The 24,048-nt window shown below is 41.2% G+C and overlaps 1 protein-coding gene and 1 non-coding gene across 2 annotated transcripts; one reads left to right on the top strand and one right to left on the bottom strand.

Moving 5' to 3' along the window:
- The first annotated feature begins 1,637 nt into the window (after positions 1–1,637).
- Positions 1,638–1,801, top strand: LOC148090426 (U1 spliceosomal RNA). The gene has a single exon (XR_015713815.1). It is a non-coding gene; the product is annotated as a U1 spliceosomal RNA (small nuclear RNA).
- Positions 1,802–7,110: 5,309 nt separating this feature from the next.
- LOC148090425 (syncytin-1-like) lies at positions 7,111–7,989 on the bottom strand. The gene has a single exon (XM_087829457.1). The coding sequence runs from the start codon at positions 7,987–7,989 to the stop codon at positions 7,111–7,113; it is 879 nt and encodes a 292-aa protein (XP_087685583.1).
- Between the last annotated feature and the right edge of the window lie 16,059 nt (positions 7,990–24,048).

The raw sequence follows: 24,048 nt of genomic DNA, 5'->3' as shown, positions 1-24,048 counted from the left end.
GAGAAAGATGAATTGAAAAAATATTTGAAGAAATAAGAGCTAAAATTTTTCAACTTTTGCAAACCTATGATTTCAAGAAGCTGAATTAACCCCAAACAGGATAAACCTAAAGAAATTCATGCCAAAACACATCATAGTTAAATTTCTGAAAAAGTGAAGACAAAGAAATATTCTTGAAAACAGTGAGAAAGAAATGACATTTGCTTTATAGGGCAAAAAACAATTCAAATGATAAGCAGTTTCTCATATTAAACTATCAATGACAATACAAAGTGGCACAACATTATTCATGTGTTGAAAGAAAAGAATTGTTAGAATTTTATTTTATTATTTTATATGTAGTGAAAATATCCTATAGGAATAAAGAAAAATCAAGTTATCATCAGATGATGGAAAATAAGAGAATTTGTCACCAGTAGATTTACTCTAAAAGAATGGCTGAAGGAAGCTGGATGAACAGAAAGAACAGAATAAAATGAAAAACTTTTGAACAGCAGGAAGAATAAGTACAGAAAGTAAAAAATGAATAATTGCAGTAGGCTTTCCTTTTGTTCTTCATTTTTCTAAATTTTGGTAGGTTCTTGAAGTAAAAATTATAACACTGTCCAATGTAGTTCTAAATATACGTGAAGCAAAAACTGATAGAATTGAAAGGATAAATAGACAAGTCCACACTTATGGTTCAAGATTTCAAAACTCCAATCTCAACAATTGGTGGAACAACCAGACAGAAGATCAACAAGAATGAAGAGGAACTCAGAAACCAACATAAGCCAATAGTATTTAATAGAACATTTATAGAATATTTCCTAGACACAAGAATACACTTCTTTTCAAATACTCCTGGAACATTTACCTAGACACAAAATATTCTGAGCCATAATAAAACTCAACAAACATCACATAATTGAAATAACAGAAAGTGTTCTCTGACCACAATAGAATCAAACTAGAAATCAATAAGAAAAAGATTAGAAAATCTCTAAACACCTATAAACTAAATAACACACTGATAAATAATCCATGATTAAAGAAGATTTAAAAAAAATGTTAACAGTATTACAGAGGTACCCAATTCCCCCCCTTTGCCCCCCTCCACACGGCCCCTGCCCCACCCCAGGCCTTCACCACACTATTATTGTTTGTGTCCATGGGCTATGCATATATGCATATAGTTCTTTGGTTAATATCTTCTGGTCCCCCTGCACCCTCCTCCCCTCTGAGATCTGTCAGTCTGTTCCATGCTTCTATGCCTCTGGACCTATGTTGTTCATCAGTTTATTTTGTTCATTAGAGTCCACATATAAGTGAGATCATGTGATATTTGTCTTTCTCTGACTGGCATATTTCACTTAGCATGATGATCCCCAGGTCTATTCATACTGTTGCAAAAGGTAATAGATCCTTCTTTTTTACAGCTGCATAGTATTCCATTGTGTAAACTTACCACAGCTTTTTATCCACTTATAAAGAGGAAGTCTTAAGTGAAACCAAGAAACACATTGAATTGAGTGAGATGAAATACAACATAAAAAAATTTGTGGGATTCAGCTAGAGCAATACCGAAAGGAAAAATTATAGCTATAATGCTTACAATAGATATGATGAAAAGTTTCAAATAAAAAAATCTGAGCTCCATACTTACCTGGCAAGGGAGATACCATGATCATGAAGATGGTTTTCCCAGGGCAGGGCTTACTCACTGCACTCCAGATGTGCCGACTCCTGAGATTTCCCCAAATGTGGGAAACTCAACTGCATAATTTGTGGTAGTGGGGAACTGCATTCACTCTTTCCCCTAAACAAACAAACAAACAAACAAACAAACAAACAAAATCTAAGCTCCTACCTCAAGGACATAGAAAAAGAAGAGCAAAATATACCCAAAAGCAAGCAGAAAAAAGGGAATTAAAATGATCAGAGCATAAATAAATAAAATTGTAAACAGAGAAGCAATAGAAAAAAATCAATGAAACAGAAAGCTATTCTTTTAAAATATAAAATCATCAAACTTCTTCTAAAACTGACAAAAACATATAGAAGACACAAATTACTAATTTCAGGAATAAAATGGGATATTACTACTGACCATGTAGACATCAAAAGGATCGTAAGAAAACACTATGGACAACTTTACATACACAAATGTGAAAACTTAAATGAAATGTACAAATTCATTGAAACTCATAGTCTACTACAACTCATCCAATATAAAATATATAATTCAAAGAGTTCTATAACTATTAAGAAAATTGAATTTTTAATGATAAACTCACACCCAAAATAATTTTTAGACATGAAGAGTTTCACTGGGAATTCAACAAAATGTTTACAGAATTAATGCCAAGTCTAGACAATCTCTTCCAGAAAATAAAAATTTAGAACACTTTTCATTTGATTTTATGAAGCTAGTATTATCCTGATATCAAAACTAGACAAAGATAGTTAAAATGGTTATTATAAAAAAGACAATAGATAACAAGTGGTGGTGAGGATGTGGAGAAAAGGAAACCCTTGTACACTTTTGGTGGGAACGTAAGTTGATACAGCTACTATAAAACTAGATGGCGGTTCCTCAAAAAATTAAAAATAAAACCACCATATTATCTATTACTTCCACTTATGGATATATATCCAAAGGAAATAAAATCAGTATTGGGAAGAGACTTCTGCACCCCTATATTCATTGCAGCACTATTTTCAATAGCCAAGACATGGAAACAACCTAAGTGTCCATCCATAAATTAATGGTTAAAAAAATGTGATAAATGTATTATGTAATATTATTCAGCCATAAAATGATATCCTGCCATTTGTGACAACATGGATTAATCTTGAAGACATTATGATGCTAAGTGAAATAAGTCAGACAGAGAAAGACAAACGCTATATTATCTCACTGATGTGTGCAATCTAAAACAACTGAACTCATGGAAACAAAGAACAGGCTAATGGTTTCCAGGAGCAGGGGTAGAGGTTGGGGAAAAAAGGTGAAGGTGGTCAAAGGGTACAAACATCCAGTTATAAGATGAGCAAGTTCTGGGGGTGAAATGTACACCATGGTGACTATAGTTAATAATATTCAATTCCATATTTGAAAGTTGCTAATAGAGTATATTTGTAAAGTTCTCACCACAAAAATGTCACTATGTGAGGTGATAGCTGTATTAACTAATCTTATTGTGTTGATTATTGTGCAATATATACATTTATCAAATAATTATGTTGCATACCTTAAACTTACACAATGTTATATGTCAATTATATCTCAATAAAACTGGAAATATATAATCAAACAAATAAATAAATAGTGGTTATTTCTCTAAAATAATAATGTTGTTTCTAGCTTTATAAGGTGAAAGTTTAGCTCTATACCCGGCTTCGCTCCTTGGCTGGTATATGGACATCTTCTCCCTGTATCTTCACGTTGACTTTCCTCTGTTTGTATCTATGTCCAAATTTCATTTTCTTATAAAGACACCAGTCATATTGAATTAGTTTCCACTTTATTTTTTACTTAATTACCTTTGTACAGTCCTTTTCTCCAAATACAGTCATATTGTGAGGTACTGGGGGTTATGACTTCAACATTTAATTTTTTGGGGGTGGAATATCCCATTAGTCTATAACAGATGGATAATAAGGATGTAAATGAATGAGGAAACTCCAGACTACTGTCCCTCTAAAAAACAATTCAAATGCTGGTAAAAATTGTCAGAATCAAATTTTGCAGAATCTGGAATCTAGTCCAAAACAAACAAGGAAAACCTTAGAGAAGAAAGAAGCTGTTGCACTCTAATAAGAGTGTTCTGTGGTACTTTAAAGCTTACCTTCCATCTCCCATTCCCCAGATGGGCCATGAACATAAAGATGGGAACATGCATGCCTGAGGCAGGTTGTTAAGGCAGAGAGGCAATGCGGATCATATTCTCAATGGATTGTGGTTGTGTTGCTATATCTGGTGGCTCTCTGAAGAAGCAGAACAAGGACTTGCCTCTTTTTTTTTTTCCTTTTTCTTAAGGAATAAAGAGAATTTCCAGGACTATCATGGCTTCCCAGGTGGTGTTTTCAGGTACTGGTGTTTAACAAAAGCATTTGTGTCAAAATTGCTTGGGGCAAGAGAATAATACCCAGGATAAGCAATAGACAGACTAGAAACAATTTTTTCACTTTTACTTGCTCTAGGAGTTTAAGAAAACTTTATCAAGACACTAGCTGATCAATAAGCTAACAGAACATACTCCAATGGCACGCAATGAACAATTCAGATTTTGCAAATATGGTTTAGAAAAGTCACTATACAAAGAAACAACAAAAATCCTCAACGAACATGGAATCGCAAGTGACTCCCAAATAGACAAAATGTTTATAAAAAGAAAAAGTTGTAGGACTCACACTTCCAGATTTCAAAACTTACTAAGCTACTATACAGTACCATTAGGAGGATAGAAGGTAGACCAATGAAATTGAATCGAGAGTCCAGAAATAAACTCATAGAAGGCAATAAGAAGGTATACAATTGAGTACCATTTCATACACATTTAAAAAACCCTTGTAAATTTTTTTTTTTTTACTGTAAAACACACACAGAAAATGTGCTTAAAGCAAATACATATAGTTCATCAAACAGTTATATAATAAGCGTACATTTAAACTATCCACATCAAGGACTAGAACTTTGTGAATATCTCAGAGGCAATCATCACATTACACTGTATCTTTCCTGATTACATTTTCTTCCCATCTCTAGAAGTAATTGCTATCCTAACTTTTATAGTAATAATTTCCTAGCTTGTCATTCTACTTATAACCATCAATGCATACATTCCTAAACAATATATAGTAACCTCCCATACCCATGGTTTCACTTTCTGCAGTTTCAGTTACCTGTAATCAACCATAGTCAGAAAATATCAAATAGAAAATTCCAGAAGTAAACAATTCATAAATTTTAAATGGTACACCATTGGACTAGCACGATAAAATCTCTCATGGTTCTGAGTAACTTGATAAAATCTAGTGTGTCCTGTTCATTTCCACACAGGTGTGAACCATTCCTTTGTCTAGGGTCTCTAAACTGCACATGCACCCTGCTCATTAGTCACTTAGTAGCCATCTTGCTTATCAGATTGATTGTTGTGGTATTTCAGGGTTTGTATTTAAGTAACCCTTATTTTACTTAATAATGGCCCTAAACTGCAAGAATAGTGATGCTGACAACTTACATATGCCAAAGAAAAGTGGTAGCATGCTTTAAGTGAAAAAGTAGAAGTTCTCAACCTAAAAGGGAAAGGAAAAAAAACATATGCTGAGGTTGCTAAGATGTATGGTAAGAACAAATCTTCATAAAATTGTGAAGAAGGAAAAGGAAGTTTATCTTAGTCACTGAGAGAGACTACATTCACACAATTTTTATTACAGTATATTGTTAATGAGACAGGCCAGTAAGCCAGGACACATGGAATAAGGAAACTGAGAGATAGCTGAACAGACTAGCAGAGCAATTTACAGCAGGTACAGAAGGTCACCCCCATAGAAATAACATCTAGGCCTCAATTGTGTTTCTGCTCCAGACCCAGAAAAGCAGCAAAACTAGGTGGGTGACACCAGGACTAGCTTCGATGACACTGACCAATCAGTGAAGACCAGGACTCTGAAGGAGCACACCTAGAAAACCAATGAATATTCTGCTCAAACCCTTCCCTGAGACCTCCCCTAAGATTCCAGCTTGCAAGAGAGAAATAAAAGGCCCTAGACAAAGGACCCAGCACGTGTTCTCCCTTTGGGAAGCACCCCCACCCCCACCCCTACACCCACCATTCCCTTTCCCCTCTTCTTCCCCCCACTTCTTCCCCCATAGGCTCACATCTCCTAAACCCTAAGGGACCCCACGAGACTTGCACCCTGGGGAGCAATGGGCAGTGGCAACTCCTTGCAGGCTAGCCCACTAAACCTGTTCCCAAGGCCCCCTTTTCTCTGACTCCCCAGAGAGTTAGGGCAGCCCAGCCTAGGCTCTCCTGTTGCTTTCTCCTATGTTAAGCCCTTTTTTGTTTTTCTGTCCCCAGCTTTAATAAATGTTCCCTCATAGTCACCTGGACTCAAGTTGTGAATTTTTCCTGTATGAAATCAAGAACCCACACTCTACCAGATCCACCAAGAGCCAGGTACCCTTGCTGGTAACATTATAATTGTTGTAATTTAATATTATTGCAGCCAATTTCTTAGTATGCTTAATTTATAAATTAAACTTTATCCTAGGTATGTATGTATAGGAAAAAACAGTATTTATAGGGTTCAGTACTCTCATTGATTTCAGACATCCACTGGGGGGTCTGGAACATATGCCCTGAGGATAAGAGGGACTACTGTAATTTAATTTTGCCTGGTAAAGAGATTAGCACTGTGTTTTTACTCATCTGGTAAAAATGTCACAGGTAGATGAAAGGGAGCAAAATATATCACCCCAAAATTTTCTTCTTTGGTATAAGGGTTATCTCTAGCTGGTCATTTTTTTAAGAAACAGCAGATACAAGAGAAAATCTGAAAACCTGAGTAGAAGTTACCTTTTTGAAAGAGACATTTATATGTATAAGGGAAATCTCCATTTGTAGGGATTTCTTCCTGCCCGTACCTGGAAGAGGATGACCAGATCTCTAGACACTCTTATCAATAGAGAAGGCAACTGATTTAATCTGCATAACAACCTTACCCTTGTTTATTGTGCTTTTCGTGATATGCTCCCCTCCCCCCCACACACATACTCATTTGTCTTTAGCTGGAGATGGTGTTTAAGGTGATGCTTGGGCCATTTTGAGGAGTTACTCAGTTTTCCTAGGGCTCTCCCATATATACAGGAGGCATACATGTTACTGTAGCAAAAAAGACTCAGGCCGTACACCAGAGGAGGCGAAAGGATACCTTTATTTAACGCATGCGGTCCCAGAGGAGGCAGTCTCCAAATTCAGCTTTATAGGGTCGTAGGTCGGGCCTGCTTTTTGGCGTGAAAATAGTGGCGGGGTTACAGAGGTTAGATAAGGTTAAATATACATTCAGGCAGGTAATCTGATACCTGAAATGGAGACTCTTTCTGAAATGGTGGCGGATCCTACCTCATTTCCCCCCTCTGGTGCTATTTGTTGCTGCAGCAATTATTGCATCATGATCCATGTCCCTATCCTCCGGGACTTCAGTTTCCTGGAGTCTATGATAATGGACCTGCTGAAGGGCTAGAATTTTGGCGGTGGCCCTTCTGGTAACAGTGGTTTCTAGGGTCCGGATGGCCGTTCTAATTACATATGGCCGGACAGATATTCCTATTAGGATGATAAGAACAGGCCTGATTAACGGAACGAGCCACCGGACCCAGGCCTGAGTTTTCAGGCCCCAATTCCAGTTACTAGCCTCCTCTCTGCCTCTCTGTATGCTTTCTTTTAATTCCTTTACTTTCTGTGTTATCACCCTGGACTGGTTGACAAAATAACAACATTCTTCCCCTAGGAAAAGGCACGTTCCCCCCTTCTCAGCCGTCAGTATGTCTAGAGCTCGGCGGTTCTGCAGGGTTACTCCAGTGAGTGAGTTTATCTGTTGCTGGATGGTGACTAGGGAGTCAGCTACCTTCTCCATGTCTAGATTCAGCCTCTCTGATAGCTTGTAATACGTTGAGGCTGAAAGCCCTAGTCCTCCTATGCCAGCGCTGACCCCTGCGGCTACTCCTACCCCTGCTAATATGGCAATTCCAGCCACTCTCTTTGTCCACCCTGTGGCTCCCTTCGGGCGGAATGCTGCTAATATATCCTGGCTAGTCCTCAGGCTGATGCTAGGTACTAAGAATATTTCTACACACTTCCCAGTCCAGTTAGTGGGCAGGCACCGGTAGGCCTCTCTGCCACACAGGAGGAACAGACCAGGGTCTGCACAGAGGCTGCTATTGTTGGGTATGCTGAGGTTTTGGGCACAGAGCTCCGGGTTCAGGGCCCCTATTGAGACCATTCCTGGTGAAGCCTCCTTGGGTATTATACAGGTAACATTAGATCCTCTGGGATCTAGGAAAACGTCTGTGGCAACCGGTCCTAGCGAGAGAGTTTGATTAGGGTTTATAGGGGGCCTGGAGTGTTTCCAGGTCCCGGGGACTGGAATTCCTAGGAGTTCCTTTTCTCTGAAAGGGAGGCATACCCAGCATTCCTTTGTGTGGTTGCTTATGTTCTGGTATGCAGAGTAGATGGTCTGTACTATTCCCTGGACCTGTAGCATTGGATTCAACTCCTGTAGGGTTCTTTGGAAATTTGTGAAGTTAACCCCCTTGTAGGTTATTTCCTATTGTTTTAATCTCCGGGTTACCTCCTTAATTGCATTCCTTTTTGCTTCCTCAAATTTCTCATGATTCATGTTACTTAATGGCCATATTAGGTCCCAACATACCTGCCGCCCGGGTGGTCCATATCCTTGGCACTTCTGAGCCTGGTAGCCCCTAGTTCCCTGCATAACCCCTGTCCAGTAGACCTTATTATTCCAGGTACACAGCCTTGTTTGGTTTTACACAGTCTGGTGGCATGTCAGTACTATAGGAAAAGGGGCTTCCTTCAACTACATATGATACTATACCCAAGAGTCTTATTTTCTCTCTCGCGGTGCTGCACTGGCACTGGGGAACTGTGATAACGGCAGGGGCGCTTATAGGAAGTAAACTATATACCCACACAAACAAGCAAAACTGAGGTATAGTCCCCCAAGGGCTACCCGCCCCCACAGGTTCCAGTCCTGAGGTGCCGTCGCCGCCAGTCCTACTCCGAAGATTGTAGCGAGGAGCCCAGCAGCTGCGAGCTACCATTCTGGACAACGATCCATTCGTGGGTCGGTACTTTCCTTAGCTTCAAGGAGGGTAGCCGCGGCTGGGGCCGGTCCTCAGGTTCTCCGTTGACCTCAGGATCAGCTGCCCTCTTGACTCGGGTGTGATGGACCCAGGGCGCTGCTCCTGCAATCTTAAGGGCAGTAGGGGTTGTTAATATGACTAAGTGGGATCTGGTCCAAGCTGGCTGGAGTGGCTCCTTCCTCCAGTCCTTAACCCACACGTAATCTCCTGGCCTAAAAGGGTGCGCTGGCCCCCCTCTAGGGACTGGGTCTGGGCCTAGTCCGGCCTTGTGTACCTGTTCTAGTGTCTTCCCCAGTTTCTGGAGATACCTAGTCTGATTGGCTTCCCCGATTACTTGTAGTTCTCCCCTCAGGATGGGCAATATTGCTGGTGGTCGCCCGTACACGAGCTCGAAGGGTGTGTAGCCTGTGGAGTTAGGAGCGTTTCAAATCCTGAACAAAGCTAAGGGGAATAAATCAGGCCATGGCAGGTTAGTCTCTTGATGGAATTTTGCTAGTGTCTCCTTCAGAGTTCGATTCATCCGCTTCACCTTCCCTGAGCTTTGAGGTCTGTACACCGTGTGTAGCCTCCAGGTTATTCTTAGTTGCCTTGCTAGCTCCTGGATGACTTTGGCGACAAAGGCTGGCCCATTATCACTGCCGATGGAGGTCGGCAGTCCAAAGCGGGGAATTATTTCTCTTAAAAGGGCTTTTATTACCTCTCAGCTTTTCTCAGTCTGGGTGGGGAAAGCCTCTACCCACCCCGAAAAGGTGCAGACAAGGACTAGCAAGTACTTGTAACCCTGGCTTGGCTTTATTTCTGTGAAGTTGACCTGAAAGTCCTCAAAGGGCTGCTGTCCCCTGTGTTGAATGCCGAAGGTCCTTTGTGGGTGTGGAGCAGCGTTGTTCCGAGCGCAGGTTGTACACCGGGCCACAGTTGTAGCGCATATGCTGGCCAGGTTGGGGAAATAGTAATATTTCCTTAACAAGGCCTCCAGGGACGTTTTCCCTAGATGAGTCAGGGTGTGGCATTGCCTCACTAGATTGCTCGCCTGGGTCTTGGGCACATATAGCCGCCCATCTGGCAGTTCCCAGATGCCAGTCGTAGTCTGAGTACACCCCGTCTGGATCGCCCACTTTTGTTCCTCAGAAGTATAGTCCGATTGCGTAGGGCTGAGCTCTAACATGGCTCCTTCTAGAGCTGGAGCACTGGCTGGGGCACTTGCACCCTGGGCTGCTTCCTTAGCCGCTCGATCTGCCCGCCAGTTTCCTTTTGCTATTTCTGTTCCTTCTCTCTGGGGCCCTCGGCAATGGATTACTGCCACCTTGGCCGGAGCCCACACTGCCTCTAGCAGCCTAAGTACTTCAGCCCTATTTTTAATGTCCTTCCCCTTGGCGGTAAGCAGTCCTCTCTCCCAATAGATGACGCCATGGATATGTACAGTGGCGAAGGCATCCCGAGAATCTGTGTATATATTGACCTTCTTCCCTTCTGACAACTCTAGGGCCCTGATTAATGCCCACAGTTCTGCCCTCTGCACCGACCACCTGGCTGGTAGGGTTTTTGCCTCTAGTGTTTCTTTACCACTTACTACCATGTACCCAGCCAGGCATTTCCCGTCGGTCATGTAGCTGTTGCCGTCCGTATACAGAGTCAGGTCTGGCTGGCTTAGGGGCTGGTCCTGCAGGTCTGGCTGGCTGGAGTACACTTCCTCCGTCACTTCTAGGCAGTCATGGTCTGGCTCTCCGAGTTCAGTAGGGAGGAAAGTGGCCGGGTTCATCCGCTGCACCGTATTAATCTTTACTCGGGGGTTCTCATGCAATATTCCTTGGTACTGGGTCAGCCGGGGGTTTGACAACCATTTGTGACCTTGTCCCACTAAAAGGTTAGATACAGCATGCGGGACAAATAGGTTGATTTCCTGTCCCAAGGTTGATTTGTCCGCTTCTTGTAGGAGTATAACTGCAGCGGCTATCGCCCGTAAGCACGAGGGCCATCCAGCGGCGACATTGTCCAGCTGCTTGGACAGATAGGCGACTGGCCTCCACCATGGTCCTACTTTCTGCGTCAAGACCCCCCAGAGCTGTCTTTTTCTTTTCATGCATGTACAGTTCGAAAGGGCGACTAGGGTCTGGCAGGCCTAAAGCGGGGGCTTGACCAAGGTGGTTTTTGATGATCTGGAAGGCGTCTTCCTGTTCTGCCTCCCATAGGAAGGGGGCTGTGTCCGGACCCTTCAGTGCCTGGTATAGTGGTTTTGCGAGGGCGGCATATCCAGGTATCCAGATGAGGCAGAACTCAGCTGCTCCTAGGAACCCACGTAGCTTCCTTCTGGTTGCAGGGACAGGCAGGGCCTGGATCACCTGCTTCCTCTCCTGGCTTAAGACTCACTTTTCTTGGGAGATTAGGAACCCCAACTATTTTACCTGGGGTTGGCAGATTTGGGCTTTTCTCCACGAGACTCGATATCCTGCCTGGGTTAAAAGTTCTAGTAATTGGCAGGTCCCTTCCCAACATCGGTCCGACGTAGCCGCTGCCAGTAAGGGTCGTCTACATACTGTAGTAGGGTCAGGTCAGCTTCACTGTCCATGAACGGCCTTAAATCCCATCCTAGGGCTTCCCCGAAAAGAGTAGGGGAGTCCTTAAACCCTTGGGGCAGCCTAGTCCAAGTTAATTGTGTTTTGGCCATTGAGTGCAGGTCCTCCCATTCAAAGGCAAAGAGGGGCTGACTCTTCTTAGCTAGTCAGAGGCAGAAGAAGGCATCCTTCAGGTCTAGGCACGAAAACCAGGCAGCCTCTGGAGGGAGTTGGCTGAGCAGGGTGTATGGTTTCGGAACTACTGGATGCAGGGTGGCCGTTGCCTCGTTTACGGCCCGTAAGTCCTGTACTGGCCTATATCCCATCCCATCTGGCTTCTTTACCGGGAGCAGCGGGGTGTTCCATGGGGACTGGCAAGGAATGAGTATTCCCTCCTTCAGGTGCTTTTGGATAACTTCTGCTATGCCAAGCCATGCTTGCCACGGGATGGCATACTGGCAGATCTGCTTTGGCCCCGCTCCAGGCTTCATATCTATGATGAGGGGGGCATGGTTTCTGGCCAGTCCTGGTGGGTTATCTTCAGCCCATACTTGGGGATACTGTGTGCGGAGTTTGGCCATTCTTTCGTCTGCGTCTGGGCCTCTTGCGCTTCCTTCTAGTTTCTCATAGAGGTGGTACTCCTCTCCCCTGGGAATGAGGACTGCCATCACAGACAGTGCCCTGACCTGTAAGTGGGCTTCCCCTGATAGCTGAAAGGAGATCTGGGCCCCTAGTTTGGCCAGCAGGTCCCGTCCCAGGAGTGGGACTGAGCACTCTGGGAGGTACAGGAATTCATGTCTTACTTGATGGCCCCCTAATTCTACTGTTAGGGCTTGGCAGAACCTCTTCGGGCCACTCGATAGTCCGGTTGCCCCTACAATGGAGATCTCACGCCCTGACGGGGGGGCTATGGCAGTGGTTACCACGGAGTGCTCAGCTCCTGTGTCTACCATGAAAGGGAGAGTTTGACCCCCCACAGTTAACTTGACCATGGGCTCGTGGGGGCCAAGATTCAGGGAGCCCGGTCTGTCCTAGTCTGAGTCCATGCCCACCAGGCTGAGGACAATTGGGGTGGGAGTCTCAGGCTGAGGAGCGCCCTGAATCTGCCTCTTCTTCTTCCTGTTGGGGCACTCCCTTTTCCAGTGGCCCCTCTCCTTGCAATAAGTACACTGATCAGCTTCTACCCGGTGGTGCCCAGCCCTTTCTTTAGTCAGGGGTCCTCTCGGAGGCAGTGCAGGTCGTCCTAGGGCTGCCGCCAGGAGGGCTGCTTTCTTCTCCATTCTCTTTCTGGCCTCCCTTTCAGCCACTTCCTCCAGTTGTTGTAGACCTTATTGGCGATTTCTATGAGCTGACTAATGTTCATTCCTGCAAAACTTTCGAGCTTCTGAAGCTTCTTCCTGATATCCGAGGAGGACTGGGAGACGAATGCCGTATTTACCATCCTTTGATTGTCTGGCCCCTCGGGGTCAAATGGCGTATAAATTCGGTATGCCTCACACAATCACTCATAGAAATCTCCCAGGCATTCATCTGGTCGTTGGGTCACATTGGCGACTTTAGACATATTGGTGGGCCTTCTGGCTCCTGCTCGGATGCCACGGAGGAGGGCTTCTTGATACCTCTGTAGTGCCACCCTGCCCTCTTCAGTGTGGTGGTCCCATTCTGGCTGGACTTCAGGCGCAGCCGTTCTGGCCCACTGCGCCGGATCTAGTGTCCCCACTAGTGCCGTGGTTTCTAGGTATTGGAGGGCTCCCTGGAGTATGCGCCGGTGCTCCTCTGTATTGAATAGGGTGAGGAGTAGCTGCCCGCAGTCGTACCACGTGGGCCGGTGAGTTTGTATAATCGACTCCATAAGGTCGATTAAGGCCTGTGGTTTTTCAGAGTATGAGGGAGTGTGATGTTTCCAGTTGAGGAGATCTGTAGTAGTGAAAGGCTGATAGTAGACTATCGTACACCCTGGTAGCTCAGTCCCATCGGGTCCGACTTGCGGGGACCCTTGGGTCTCCCTTAAGGGTAGCTGTAGGGCCTGCTTGGGATGGCGTCTGGTTGCCATTGGTGAGGCTGGGACTGCTTCCGCCTGACACCGCTGTGAAACTGACGGTGGGGGGGTTTCTAGCTCGGGGGCCTTTGGTTCTGGAGCATTCGGTTCCGGCGCTCTTGGCTCTGGGGCATAAGGCAGGGATATGCTAAATGGCGGCTCTTCCTCTGGGTCACTCTTGTAGATTGGTGGGTGCTGGCCTTCCTTAGGGTGGGCCACTAGTATTCGGGAAGCCTTCTTCTTGGCCCCGGCGACCCCGATGGTTCTGGGCGTCCATTTCTGGCACTGGCGAAGCCAACTCGGTAGCTCCCGGGCTAGTTCCTGCCACCTGTCTATGTATATGTATTGGTCGGGATGTCCTGGCTTCCCTGTAACTACTAGGTGTACTTCCCGGATGTTTCCCAGATTAAGAATTCCCTCAGGGGGCCAGCCTACCCTGAATGAAGGCCACTCAACCGAGCAGAAAGTGTCGAGCTGATCCGGGGTCATTGAGGGGTCCTGTCCCCTGAACCGGTCAAAGTCCTTAAGCATACAACCTAATACTGTTGACGAGGTGCCCCCCATAGCCCTTCCTTCCCACGTTGGTGCAGACAAACAGGGAGGGGGTATTCAGTTCACCCGCTTGGCCGCTCCCCTCGTGGGGATTTAGGTGCTTCTTAGCTTTGGCAGGTCAGTATAAACCCCTGACCCGGATCAGACTCGCAAGGAGGGATGGGGTCCCCCAGAGTCTGACGCTGCCCTGAGCCATATGAGGTGCACCACGGAACTGCAGGTTGGGGCCCACTCAGACTCCGTAGGCGAGTGCCAGTGGAGCCACACAGACATTCACTCACTCACACTCACGCTCCACTCAATGGAGTTTAGACATTCCCGCCTGATAGGATGTCCCTGCCTGTGGCCAAAGGGCCAAGAGAGGTGATCAATCTCTCTTTCCACCCATAGGGTGGGCCTGATCTTGGGCTCCTGGTCCACGGGGCACTCACCGGTTCTGAAGAGATCTCGTCCCGTGTCCGGATCCATTTGTCCTCCCCTGGCAGCCCGGGTGGGTGGACTCCGTGAGTGGCTGTCCGCCGGAACTCCGGACGGACTGGGACCCGAAAAGACTGGGGCTTGCACTTCCCTCCCGCCTCTGAGCTCCGCAGACCCCTGAGGATCCCTCACCAGTGGCAAAGCACCTGCACGCATGAGTTGTTTCCCGGTCAGAGAACCAAAATGTAGCAGAAAAGACTCAGGCTGTACACCAGAGGAGGCTAAAGGATAACTTTATTTAACGCATGCCATCCCAGAAGAGGCAGTCTCCAAATTCTGGGCCCCAAACAAAGGGCTTGGGTCAGCTTTATAGGGTCGTAGGTTGGGCCTGCTTTTTGGCATGAAAATAGTGGGTGGGGTTACAGAGGTTAGATAAGGTTAGATATACATTCAGGCAGGTAATCTGATACCTGAAATGGGGAAATCTTCCTAAAATGGTGGCGGTTCCTACCTCATTACTAAATTTCTGTTTGTTTTTATTCTGTTATCTGTCTTTTATTACAGAGAGGGTCTCAGCCAAGAGCCCAGAAAGATAAAGGGAAGATTAATTTTCCTCCTCTACATAGGGATGTCACAGAACTGCAAAGGGCCCTGACTTGCATTAAGGGTTCTCCTTGACACACCCAGAAGGATGAATGTGAATGTGCAGAACTATGGATCCTCTCCAAATTTTTATATTTACATTCTAAAATCTTACTAAGTCACTTTCTCTAAGATAACCCAACACAGACTCACACTGGTTTGCACACTTGATTTGGAGTCAAACAGTCCTAGTTTCAAATCTCAGTCTGATACCAGAATAGGCAAATTACTCAAACATAAAGGAACCTTGGTTTTTTTGTTTATAAAGCTGGAATTATATTAATAATTCATAGATTTTAAGTTTTACATGGAATAAGGAATGTAAAACATGTTAGGACAGCCCCCAAAATGACAGCTGCTATTATTACTGTTCCTATTATTGCTAGTATTATTAAAATTATTATGCCTACAGACTACACTTTGAATATACAATAGAGTGGGTATACTTCATGTCCTTCAGATAATAACAGACAGTTCTCTAAAAAGTTATGTGGTCAAGGATTGTATGTTTCTCAATATACATAGGTTTCACAAAGTTTAAACCCCCGAAGTTGTATCCTTTCAAGGATATGTTTTTCATTGATTCTAGAGAGAGAGGGAGAGAGAAACATGAATGTGAGAAAGAAACATCGATTATTTGCCTCCCATATGTACTCTGACCAGGGATCAAACCCGCAACCCTGGCATGTGCCCTGATGGGAAATTGAACCCATGACCCTTGAATGCACAGGAAGATGCCCTAACCAACTGACCCACACTGGCCAGAGCTCCTTTTGCTTTTAAGAATTCCATCCTACTTGTCCATGAGATGTGCCAATGAAATATTTGAATCTAAGAGCAGTATTATCTATAAAATATCATTCTGGATAATTTTTCTTACATAGGTATAAACAATATATTAAACCTACCAATCCTCTATGATAGTTTATGGCTAAAATGATTTGGTCTTTGTAAAATAGGTAAGTAGTAGCCTGAATGGTGGCCCATAAAAATCATAAAGTATCTAAATAATGCTATAATAAATATCTGATTTTGAACAATGGTTTTCCAGGGAACTCATTTGCATGATCTGGGTGCAAAATACATCTTTAATGATAACACGTAGTAATCTGGTACATTAGATTAAAAGAAAAACTTATTACACTAATGGCATCACCTGGAATTCTTTTGTTTTGAAGTATAAAGGACAGATATAAAAATAAAGAAAATAAAAAATAATTTGGTTTTGGAAACTTTATGATACTACCCCTCACTCCACAACTCTTGCATTCCTCTACCCACCCCCCACTGTTGAGCAAGCCAGATGGCAAAATACTAATGTTGCATGAAATCATAGTCAATTTGCACTTGGCATTCTATGCAAATTTCTGTTTGTACCATATAAAAGTGAGCTTTCAGAAGTAGAGGAAGTTTAGGAGAGGACAGTTCAGTCAGATGGCAATAGACTTCTTCAAAGCAACATTGTCTGGAAGCAGTCTTAAATATTTTGCCTCCATTGTATCCCTTTTTAAGTAAGCAATGGATGTGTTCCACCAAATAAGTGAGGAAAGCTAGAAACAGAAATAAATGGGATCCAGAAAGAGGGGATCATTGAGAGAGACTAATACTTAGATAACAACCAATCTGAGTGGACATAGAATGATGGAGGGGTCTAGGAAAGGTATCTCCAAGAAAGGGATAAAATTAACAGATTACCAAAAGTATTTGTATGTATTGAAAGAAAATTTGCACTTCCTTTGGAGAATTAGTCATAACTATATAAATTTTTAAAAAGGAAAGAACAGTGATTCTAGGAAATCCAGGAAATGAAAGATTGTACAAAGAAGGATGTGTAATTTTTCTCAGTTCATGGATCATGTATAATTATTCTCAATTCATGTGAATCTAATCTAATCATAATATTTACACCTTGAATGCTGAAGTAACCATGCCAATAGACAATATTGGTGGAGAATTTCATATTTAACCTAGTAGAAGTATTTTACTTTTTAATTATGACTTTAATAATTTAACAATGTAAAATGTCACCCAAAGAGTTTAGTTCAGAATTTCTGGGTTTCTACATTTAAGAGTCAAATAGATTTGCAGTAGAGATCAAACCCACAAAATCTTCTGTCGTTCTGGCTCAGGGTGATTCTGCCTTTTTAACTAAATACATTCCATATCATTTCTATATAAAAAATAGATTGATCTGTGTTGTTATTTGCTTTAGAAAGCAGAAATTAATTTCAAGACAGTTATCATCTTCCACCGGGGCCACTTGGCTTTGCTTTGTTCTGTTTTTTTCCCTATATATTTTATACAGTTTTTATGTAGTGTTTTATTATGTGATTTTTTTGACTTTTGAGTTAAAAGACATCAATGGAACTGTTAATGCATATGTAAATAAAAAGTTCATTTGCATAGCTAAGCATCACAGAGCCAGGATATACAAACAGGACCACAAGTTCTTTTGTCAATATCAACTTGCATAAAATCAGAGACACAGATAAGCTATTTATTTAGAAGCACAACTGCTAATCCTGTGGACACTGAGCACTTGTCCTTTGGTTCAAGTAGAGAAAATGTCTACATTTGAGGGATTTTGTCTTGAAATATGTAAGTTTAGCCATGGGTGAATTTCATATTCTAGGATTAGCACGGGAGGCAAAGAACAGAGAAAAACCTTGTTATTTGTATAATAGAATGAGTCTCAATCCTAAATTTGCATGAGCAAGGCTAGCCTCAAAGGCAGATACAGTCAATAATTAATTACCCACATGTTAAGATTCAAACAATTTACCCACAATAGTCTCCATCTAGCAGTGCAGAAAAAATCCAAAGCTAGAAATTCAGTATTGAATGTTATCCTCTCAATATGTGAAAATCTTTTTAAAAATGAGAGGGGTTCCATTATTATTCCTAATTGTGAATGCTTTCATGAGATTTATTTCCTCTCTAACATGAAAGATGGGTCAGGCAATATGAGAGTAATGGGATAGAAACTATGAAATGTAGGATGGTAGCAGGAGGATAGCTACAATAGGTGAAAAAGAGTAGGCTATTAATAAGTTTTTTCTAATTTCATGATTTTGTTTCTAATTTCATTAAAGAATGATCCCAAAATAATATAAATCACCCCAAGATAGATCTTAGGGGCTAGTTGCATTATGATACTTATACTAAAAAAATAAAAATAAAAAAAGGCGCGCGGCCGGGCGTGGCTCAACGGTTGAGCGTTGACCTGGGATCCAGGCGATCTGGGTTCGATTCTTGGTCAGGGCACATGCCTGGGTTGCGGGCTTGATCAATGACTCTCTCATCATTGATGTTTCTATCTCTCTCTCCCTCTCCTTTCCTCTCTCTGAAATCAATAAAGATATATTTAAAAAAAAACCTTAAATTAAATAAATAAATAAGTAAATAAATAAATAAAAATTTTAAAAGGCCATATAAAGTATAGATAGTTGTAAGGTGGCTGCAACAGCATCAATCATTAGGTAAGTTCTTAGTTGGGTAATATTTTCTACATGTTTCTCATTCTACCTCCTGTCCCAACACACATCCTATAAACATTTACTGAGTCCTGTTCCCCACACCCTAAATTTACTACTTTGTTAGACTAATCTAGTGCCTTAAAATACATTGTTTTTTCTTCCCTTTCTTCTTCAGTCCAACCCTACACATGCTGAAGTTTAGGACAGTTTGAATTTTGAGACAGGCAAAGTTTATTCCAGAGAAATAAACACTCTCTTGCATTGTACACTACTAACTTCACGTGTGTTAGTTCTTTTAATCCTCCAGTGGGTCACATACTTGTGGGTAAAATCACATACTCTCCATAGCTGTGGTGATTTGGATTTTCAAAAAGCATATACATTTCAAATATCCTATCGCAATTGCTCCACAAATAAATTCACATTTATCAGATTATGTGTTCTAGTCAGAAATTTGGGAAATATGGCCATTTCATTAGTGTCCAAGAATATTGATTTTCTAACTCCTTATGAACTCAAATATCTACCAAAGTTCCAAATATGTCCTCCCTTGTATGCTCATTCCCTATTTTTTGTGATTTCCTCTCACCTGACTCCCTTTCAAAATGTTCAGTTGTGTCCTCTAATTATTGACTCACTTCTGTACATTCTCAACCTTATCAAAAAAAGTTCGACCCTTCTCTTTGTTCTGAAAAGAAGGTTCTCACTCAAGGATGTCACACCCCCTTGCTCCATCCCTCTTGTTGGCTCCTGCATAATTGCCCATTCCTCACATACAGCAGAACAATGAGAGAGCAGTTATGACAAGGCAGGAGTTGTAGAAGTGTTCATTTGATTTTTCTTCATTGCAGTTTTTAAACCATCACTCTTACACCATTTTGAAATGAAAACATCCTTTGAAGTCTGTTGAGTTGAACCAAGTACTGTATGTAAATATTATATGCTTAAATTAAAAAAAATAATAATAGATTGACTTCACAAAACAAAATTTTTGACCATAATTTCAACTCTAATGATTAGCAGGTAATGTAACTTGAGTTTCATGCTTGAACCAAAGCTTTGAGAGAAGTGAAATTAACTTATTAGAATGTGATTATTGATATAAATCAAATGGAATACCTGCATGTTTACAAAATGGGTATAATCTTTAGTTATTCAATTAAATATCAGATGCATGCATATTTTTAACTTAAAGGTACTATTCTAAATTAGGATTTATAAAATTAAATAAAGGTTAGAAAAGTGGTTGATTGAAGTATTACTAATAACACAATTCACTTTCCATTGCAGTTTGAAAAGTTCAAAAGAAGAGTTTAATTAAATCTAAATTTACTTTATATTCATGAAAATTACATAATGACCACTTCAGTGATGTTTAACAGATGAGACAAAATTATATTAATATATTTAAGAAACTAATCCCATTTGAATAATTATGTTTTAATAAATGAATAAGCACCATGTATGTGCCTGAAAATTTGATCAAAACTTATTTCATTCTTAATGTCCCAGAAATATGGCTCATTATCTCTCTGCAGTCCTTTTTACAGACACTTTCTATTGGAAATCCTCAGTTCATAAGAAAAAGTGTCAGTTACATCGTCCTGAATTTCATAGAAATTTTCTTTCATCTCTGTCCTAGTTTGGGTTCCCTCAGAAGCAGTCCCATGGATTAGTGTGCAAGTGGTTTATTAGTGAAGTGATCCCAGGAAGTACCAGTCAAGGAGAAGAGAAGTGAGACAGGAAAAGAATGAAAGTCAATATTGTGTTTTAATTAGCAGATCAGGGTATGGGTAACTGGTGCTCAATCTTGCTAAGGACCTATGGGAACAACCCAATTCTGTTGTTCCACTCAAGCGGGAGGAAGCTGGGTTATTCATCTTCCAATTCCTATCCGTCACTTATTTAGGGTTGCCACTGATTTATTAGTTTCCCATGGCTGATTTAACATTGCCACAAATATAGTGGCTTAAAACAACACAAATTCATTATTATTATTAGTCATCTTACAATTCTGTATGTCAGAAGTCCAAAATGGATTTCATTGAACTAAAACCAAAATGTCAGCCAGGCTGTGTATTTCCTTCTGGGGGCTCTAGAGAACACATTTTCCAGTTCTAGAGTCTTTCCTTGGCTCAAAGTGCACTTCCTCCACCTTCAAAGCCAGCAACACTGAGTTAAATACTTCTCATGTATCCATCTCTCATGTACCCATTCTCTCTTCTGCTTCCCCCTTCCACTTATAAGGACCCTTGTTATGACATTATCCAGATAATCCAGGGTACTCTTCCCATCTCAAGGTTACCTGATTAGAAACCTTACTTTTCCTTATTTGTGTTACTTGACATATTCACGTTTCTAAAATTAAGATGTGGGCATCTTTTGGGGGTCGGGGGGAATTATCCTGCCTACCAAAAGGTTGTTTCCTGATCATTAAATCCCCACACCCTTGGCCACAGAAAGTCCTAAGGCAGAAAGTTAAAGTTGTTTGGAGCAGAAATCCGTTGGTTTATAAGGGAATGGTGATTACCAAGTGGATATGGGTGGGGCACCAACCTTCTCTAATACAAATTCCTTGCCTTAATTGTAACTCAGATCTTTTCAAAGAGCACTATCTCACTTGTGGACTTCTAAAATAGATGCTATTAATCTCATTGCCTACAGACTTAATGTCCTGTATTGTTAGGAATTCAGGTATGCTACCCTCTGCCCCTCCTTGTCCAAAGTCTATGTACCATGGTGTATTAGTAAAGAACATGGACTCTGAAACCAGATTGTGCTTCAATCCCAGTTCTTTAATTTATTTAACAGTGTTACTAGGCAAGTTACTTAATATCCCTGTGTCTCAGCTTTATTATCTGTAAACTGTAAATATATCTTCCTATTAGCGAGGTTGTGAAAATTATATAACATAATGTCTGTAAAGTGCTTAGAATAGTCCCTAGCACTTAGTAAGAGCTGTATTAATGTTTGCCAGGTGATGATGAGATGATCTGTCAATATAAAGAATATTCTTCTGTATTTATCAATTTTCTTTTCCAATCCTAGTTCTTTCATTTTCTTAGATGACTGTAAGATTTATATACCACTCACAGACCCTTCACTCCCCAAACATTCACATGTACTGGATTTCAGCAACCCACTCCCATGGCTACATTATGACTTCTGATTCTACTATCCAACCACAATTTTATATGTTCTACCTCTTTCCCTCCCATTAAACGTGCTCCTTGACTTAGCCAATCTAGCTCGGTGGTTAGAGCATCGCCCTGCAGACTGAAGGGTCCCAGGTTCCATACCTCTGGCACATACCTCTGTTGCAGGCTTGATCCCTGGCCCTGGTTGGGGCGTGTGCCGGAGCCAACCAATTGATGATTCTCTCTCTCTTCCTTCCATTCTTTCTGAAAAAGCAAAAGAAAAAATATCGTCAGTTGAGGATAGAAAACAAACAAAAACCCCCCTGCTCCTTGAAACTATTGTGATTTTCTGGATGATTCTTCAAATTTTCTTTGTTCATCAGCTCCGAACATAATTTACTTTCTCCCAACCTGAATCCAATGGTCAATCAATGAACTAATCTATGACTAGCACCCTTAGTTCCTTATCATCTTGTCTTTTCTATCATGCCTACTTTAGGGATCACCAAGTTTGAAACAATCTTAAAATTAGTCTTCTCTGCTCTGATATTGGAGGTTGGGTGTTGATGGCTGTGCAAATGTTCAGATTAGTTTCTCTGAAAAATATTTTTTCCACTAATAGCTGGGGACATCAAAGTTGCTTACCAATCTCCTACTTTTGTTTAATCATTTGCTCTTCTGGTAAACACACAGAATTATAATCTTTGCCACTCTCTTCCAGCTTCCTATTTAATATCCAGTCTTCTCATTCATAGTAGAGGACTTTAACTCCTACTTAACATAGAAAAATACCCATTAAGGGAGAATTTCAATTTTCTATAGAGAATGCTATGCCATTTTTTATATACCACTGTCCTTTCTTCCAGTTTTAGAGGAAGCAGCATCACTTTCTTAACCCAAAGCTAACCTCACTAATACCATGCTAGGTCCCATTTCCTTCCACAAATTCAGGGCCATACTCTATCAATTAATCCATTTTTCCTGAAGTGTTCAGCTTTTCTTCTATTTTTTTCAATTATTTCAGCATAATAATACACTTAATTATCTCCCATTAAAAAAACAAAACCAAATAGACTATGTGTTGCTATTTAACTCAGTTTAGTAACAACTTGTCTCTCACCTTCACTTTATTGAAGTTGTGATAAAAATATTTTTACACTACCTCTTCTTGTTCTTCATCTCTAATTTTTTCCTTTTATGATTTTTGAATATTTTAATGTTTTTGTTTTTGTTCCTTTTATATTGAAACATAATTTACAAAGCATAATATTCATATTTTTAATGTGAACAGCAATTTTTATTTATTTATTTTTCAATTACTGTTTAGATTCATTATTATTTTGTATTAGTTTCAGGTGTACAGCATAGTGGTTAGACAGTCATATACTTTACAAAGTGTACCACATGATATTTCCAGTACCCAACTGGCACCATACATAGTTATTAAAATATTATTGACTATATTTCCAATGATGCATTTTACATTCCCATGACTAACAATCTGTACTTATCAGTCCCTTGACTTTTTTCACTCAGTCCCCCAACCCCCCTCTCTTCTGGTAACCAGCAGTCTATTCTTTGTATCTATGAGTCTTTCTGTTTTGTTTGTTCATTTATATTGTTCTTTAGATTCCACATATAAGTGAAATCATATAGTATTTGTCTTTCTTTGACTGACTTATTTCACTTAGATTAATAATACCTTCTAGGTCCATCCATGCTGTCATAAAAAATAATATTTTGTTCTTTCTTATGGCCAAGTAATAGTGCATTGTAAATATGTACCACTACTTTTTAATGCATTCATATATTGATGGGCACTTAGGTTGCTTCCATATCTGGGCAATTGGAAATAGTGTGCAATGAGCATACAGGTGCATATATTTTTTTGAATTAGTGTTTTGAGTTTCTTTGAATAAATACCCAGAAGTAGAATCATGAGGTCATAAGGCTGTCCCATTTTTAATTTTTTGAGGAAACTCCATGTTTTCCAAAGTGACTGCAACGTTCTACATTCCCACCAACAGTGCATGAAGGTTCCCTTTTCTCCACATCCTTGCCAACACTTGTTGTTCATTGATTTATTGTTGATAGCCATTGTGACAGGTGTGAGGTGATATCTCATTGTTGTTTTAACTTGCATTTCTCTGATGATTAGTGACACTGAGCATCTTTTCATAAGCCCGTTGGCCTTCTGTATGTCCTCTTTGGAAAAGTGTCTATTCAGGTCCTTTGCTCATTTCTTAATTGGATTAAATTTTTTTGGGCATTGAGTTGTGTTAGTTATTTATAAATTTTGGATATTAACCCCTTTTCAGATGTATCATTAGTGAATATATTCTCTCATTCAGTGGGTTGTCTTTTC

Source organism: Miniopterus natalensis, chromosome X (genome assembly GCF_054644295.1).
Source record: "Miniopterus natalensis isolate mMinNat1 chromosome X, mMinNat1.hap1, whole genome shotgun sequence".
NCBI lineage: Eukaryota > Metazoa > Chordata > Mammalia > Chiroptera > Miniopteridae > Miniopterus > Miniopterus natalensis.
Note: the sequence above shows the minus strand (reverse complement) of the source record. Positions and strands in the feature narration are given on the sequence as shown.